Source organism: Geospiza fortis, unplaced genomic scaffold (assembly GCF_000277835.1).
Source record: "Geospiza fortis unplaced genomic scaffold, GeoFor_1.0 scaffold373, whole genome shotgun sequence".
In the NCBI taxonomy this organism is placed as follows: Eukaryota; Metazoa; Chordata; class Aves; order Passeriformes; family Thraupidae; genus Geospiza; species Geospiza fortis.
The window spans coordinates 658722-664026 of NW_005054518.1; the positions used below are offsets into that span (position 1 = coordinate 658722).

Genomic DNA, 5305 nt, shown 5'->3' on the forward strand with positions numbered 1-5305 from the left:
TGCAAAAAAGACTTTGCTGGAGCTGAGAGGCTGCAACCCCTCCTGGGCTTCTGTCTTTGTTTACTTTCAAGCGTGATCAGACCTCTCAGTGAGGGCTTCAGAACTTCTGCTCCTCTGGCCTGAGCTGGGCCATGGACAACTGCAGAATATGAAAAAAGAATTAGCCTGTAAATCCCCTTTATGAAGCAGATCAAATTTTCTCCTTACACTCACGTGAGAGTTCTCTGACTCTCATAGTCAGTTGTAGAAACTGTAAATGCCACATCATGGATCTGGAAGTGAAGCAGAGGCAGAAATGTCCTCTGTAGGTGGTGGAACTCCAGGCCAGCTCTGGGTTGTTGTCCCTGTACCCTCGGGTCTCTGCTGCTGTGCCAGTGCCCAGGCTTTTCCTGTCCCGTTTCCCTTGTGTCCTGAACCTCTGCTTTTGTCTGATTCCTGCCTTTTGTCTGCTCTGGGCAGCTTCGAGAAGGGCCGGATTTACACCTTTATCGGGGAGGTGGTGGTTTCCATGAATCCTTACAAGAACCTGAACATCTACGGGCGGGACACGATCGAGCAGTACAAGGGCAGGGAGCTCTACGAGAGGCCTCCCCACCTCTTTGCCATCGCGGACGCTGCTTACAAAGCCATGAAGAGACGATCCAAAGACACCTGCATTGTCATCTCAGGTAGGCTGGGAGGGCTCTGCATGGTGATGAGCATCTGATCCTCGTGAAATTCCAGGCGGAAGGAGAATAATGGTTTGGCTAATGACAGCGTTTTATAAAAGAAACTTCATTAAGCTTAAAGCTGCTCATTTGCATTTGAATCCGTGTGTGGAGATCGGCACAATTATTTCTTATCTCATTCAAGAGCTGCTGCCAGCCAGGAGCTGGATCTGTGCCTGCAGAGGGATAACGTGAGCAGGAGCCCTGTGTCTGCTCCGGAGAGTGACCTGGGATCAGCAGGGCTGGGATCAGCAGGGCTGGGATCAGCAGGGCTGGGCTTGTCTCACCTCAGGAGCTGCTGATTTTTGTCGCTGTCCCGACTGGAAAAGCAGCAGTGGGAGCAGGGCTGGTACCAGAGTGATCCCTGGCTGGATCCTGGCACTTCGTTTCCTTGATGTTCCCGTGCTCAGGCAGCTCTGAAAGGAGAGAGCCCCGGGCTGGGGTGCTGAACAAGTGGCCCCTTGTGCTGCTGCAGGCCAGGCTTTCTCCTCTAACAATATTCCTTTGATCCTCTGTGTGCCAGCCCTTTTCCCGACCTGTGGAATCTCACAGCACAATTGCTCGAAGTCAGCCCAGCAGCAGCAGCAGCCAGGCAGGGTTATGGCCGTGTTTAGAAAACGTCCCAAGTGCACACAAAGATTGCTTTAAAAAGAAGAAAAACCAAACCACCCAGGCACTGTTGGGGCAGAATTGAGGTCTTCTGTCCGATGATTTGTTTTGCTTTTTTTTCCATCTGTTTGGTCACTGTGGTGTTTCTGCCCCCAGGTGAAAGCGGGGCTGGGAAAACTGAGGCCAGTAAATACATAATGCAGTACATAGCAGCCATCACCAACCCCGGGCAGAGGGCTGAGGTGGAGAGGTAAGGCCTGGGCTGGAAAAGAAGGGAAATTCTCCTGCTTGTAGATCTCTTTCTGTGGGCTTTGTAGCACCACGTTATCAGATGGTCTCTTGCACATGCTGATTTATACTTAACTTTTTCAGGTACTGCTTTAACTCTGGGAATTTTGCAGTGTTAATTGCTGAAATCACATAAAAAAGTTTATTTTGAAAGTACAAACTTTCAAAATCAAAACAGCATCTAGAAATACCATCCAGCCAATATCAACCATCTAATGGCAGGACTCAATGATCTTAGAGGTCTTTGCCAACCTAAATGATTCTAAATCACTTTTCCTGGGGCAAATTGCCTGAAATTTGGGTGGGCTAGAACACCATGTGGAGTGCAAGGAGTGTATTCTGTGACCTTCCAGGCTCACATGATTCTGAATTGCAAAATGTCCCTCTCTGTCCTGGAGTAAAAGCTTTGGAGCAAAGAATGTGTCTTTCTGCAGAAACAGACTTAAACCTACCCCAAATGAACTTTTGAAAATTATTTGAAAAATAGTTCAGAAAATTGATTTTAGAATTAAAATTATATAGAAGCTGGATTTCTGGTGCTGATTTCAGGGTGGGGGTCTGGTCTGTGAACCAAAGAGCATTTGCTTCCTCTGAGGAGCATTGCTGACAGCTCCCAGCTGATTTCCCATGGGATTGCTGATGCCATCCACACCTGCCCAAATCTGCCATCAAAGAGCATCACTGCTGTCACTGAATCCTTCTGGAGAAATGGCTGTGTAAAAAACACCCCGTGGTGTGAGTCTTGAAGCCTTACCCTTTTCCATGCCTCCATCCCTGCTGCAGAGTGAAGAAAATCCAACTGTGTGCTGGAGGCCTTTGGCAACGCCAAAACAAACCGCAATGACAATTCCAGCCGCTTTGGGAAGTACATGGACATCAACTTTGATTTCAAGGGAGACCCCATAGGGGGCCACATCAATAATTACCTGCTAGAAAAGGTAAGGCACTCTCCCTTCCAGGGTTGCAGCCTTTGCTGAGTTACTTTTGCAATCTGGGCTTTGTCAGTAGGAAGTTTTCTGTTCAGACATCTACAGCAGGTGAGGAATGAGGGCACAGAAAATAAATCCAGGGCTGAAGCTTTCCTCAGGAGTCAGGAAAGCCACTGCAGTGCTGGCAGTGCCCTGTTCCTGGACTTCCAGAGCTCACCAGCAACGGGGCTGTGTTACCCAAAGGATTTTGTGTATGTGGGTGTGTGAAGTTTAATCTCAGTTTTTATTTTGGATAAAATTTACTCTCTGCACAACTCCTGCTTTGTAATTCTTGCATTGATCATTCCCTGGAGAAGGAGATTTCCAGGACTGTAGGGAGCAAGTGTGCTTGGGAAGTGTTACTTTGGAATAATGCCACAGCCTTGGGTGAGCTGTTGGTAGTGTTGTTTTTATATATTCCAAGTGATCATGAGCATAATTATTTTTCTCGTGTCATTAAGTGGTGTCTGAAAACATTGGAATATGCAAAGCTGGAGAGCTCAGGCGTGAGCCATTAACAGTTCTTGCTGTGTGAGACATGTCTGGCTTTGATTATGTGTTTGACCACATCTGCCAACACCCTTTTTTGTTTGTGTTTCTTTTTTACTTCTCCCCTTATTTCCCTGAAGTCTATTTTCAGAGTAAACACTTTATTTTAAAAAATAAAACAACAAACCCAAACATTTAACTTGGGTTACTTTGATGTAAGAAGAGGGCTGGGACTACAGCTGCAGTGACTTAAATCCTGATGATTTATTTATCCTGATTGTTTATTTCATATCCTTGACTTCTCCCAAGTTAGATTTGTTTCCATTTGAAAGCAGTGGAGGCTCTGGCCCAAATGCAAGCAGTAACAGACAGTGGCTTTGCAGCAGAAACACATCAAATCATGGAATATCCTGGGCTGGAAGGGACCCACCAGGATCATCCAGTCCAACCCCTGGCCCTGCCCAGACATCCCAACAATCCCTGGGCATCCTTGGGAGTGGTGCCCAAACACTCCTGGAGCTCTGGCAGCCTCAGGGCTGTGCCCATTTTCTGGGGAGCCTGGGCAGTGCCCAGCACTCCCTGGGGAAGAACCTTTCCCTGAGAACCAACCTAAACCTCCCCAACACAGCTCTGTTCCCCATCAGTCTTCATAGTTCAAATTTGTAGCATGAAATAAGGACACAGTGCTTGTTAACTGAATGTCTGCTGCATTTAATCCTTTTTTGTGCTGTTTTACCTCTGGAATGAGGATTCTGGAATGGAGCTACAGCTCCTAAAACAAGGCCCTTGTGTCAGAGCAGAGCATCCCCTTGTACTGTGGGTGCTGTCCTGGGGGTGTAGGAGTGGTGGCCACCAGGCCCTGAGCATTTATCTGTAGTCACAGAGTCCTAGTTTTCATTTCCAGTGATTAAATCATTCTGAAACTAAAATGAAGGTTTCTATTTGACTCTTCCATGAAAGCAACCCAGTGGTTCCCACATGGGACTCCTGGGTGGAAGTAGGACATTGCAGCTGTTACACAACTGCTGCTTTTGCCTGCAGACCTCAAGCTCCAGGGTCACACATGTGAGATGGTGTTCCCAAGAGGCTGAGTGTGAGATGGGATGGATTTGAGGTGTCCTGGTGATGGGATGTCCTGGTCTGAGGGGACACTAACACCCAGCTCCGTGTTTTGTTCCCCCAGTCCCGTGTGATCGTGCAGCAGCCCGGGGAACGGAGCTTCCACTCCTTCTACCAGGTTTGTGTTCCTTTCCTGGAGCAGTGACCTGTCCCCAGCTTCCCTTGGGCAGAGCACTCAGGGCTTTCACCCTCTCATGTTTTGCACAGGGTTCCCTTTTGCAGCATCTTGGGTGATCTTGGGTTCTTCAGTTCTCTGCAGGGGCCTGGGCTGGGAGGGAGCCTGGGAAGATGGATTGTTTTCTATCCTCCAGTCCCATATTAACACATTGCTAAACTTAAAAGGAGGCTGACTAAACAAATATGGTAGGATATTGGACTTTGACTCACTGCTTTATGTGTAGTAAGCCTAATCCCTCTATTTTGTCTTGAAGCCTTTAGTCCATATGGAAGTAATTTGGTTTTTTGGATGTTCTTTAATGTCTTCCACATTGAGTGTTGGTTCCCTGTGTATCCTTTGGGGGATATGGTCAGCCTATTAGTATAACCTTGATTCTGCACTGAGGGAAGGGGAGGTTTGTTTATTTTTTTTTTCCACTTTTTCAGTACTCCATGATGGTATATTAGCACTTTCCTCATGGATGTGTCATTTCCAGGAGGAAAAGTCTCTGTGTGGGCAATGTGCTTGCCAAGGCACAGCTGTGGCATGGCACAGCTGTGAACAGGTCTGGGAGGGGTTCAGGCTGGTTTTTATACAGTTGTGACTCTAAAGAACAGTGATTTGTGGTGGCAGGCCCTATATCTTGCACATTGTGCTCCAGATACTGCAGCAGTAATTAATATTTTCATGATTTTGCTTGTCAAGCAGATGAATAAGAGAAAGAAAAAAGAAGGATTTTATATTTTTCATTCACTGTTTTTTTAAAACTCTCTTCCTGCAGCTCCTGCAGGGAGGTTCTGAGCAGCTCCTGCGTTCTCTGCACCTCCAGAAGGATGCATCAGCCTACAGCTACATCTGCCCTGGGGCACAGCTCAAGGTGAGGGCTCTGAGGGACCCAGGGACAGCTTCACATTGGAAGTGCTGCTGGAAACGCTCAAAGCACTGCTGAGCTAGCAAAAATTGAGATT

General features: G+C 47.3%; 1 protein-coding gene across 1 annotated transcript in view; it reads left to right on the forward strand.

The window, feature by feature from the left end:
- The first annotated feature begins 266 nt into the window (after positions 1–266).
- Positions 267–5305, forward strand: part of MYO1D (myosin ID) — a 124168-nt gene continuing 119129 nt past the window's right edge. The window contains exons 1-6 of the mRNA XM_031063629.1: positions 267–304; positions 460–668; positions 1473–1566; positions 2395–2542; positions 4245–4298; positions 5119–5214. Of these exons, the coding sequence (XP_030919489.1) occupies positions 267–304; positions 460–668; positions 1473–1566; positions 2395–2542; positions 4245–4298; positions 5119–5214 (639 nt within the window). The remainder of the gene's footprint in view (positions 305–459; positions 669–1472; positions 1567–2394; positions 2543–4244; positions 4299–5118; positions 5215–5305) is intronic.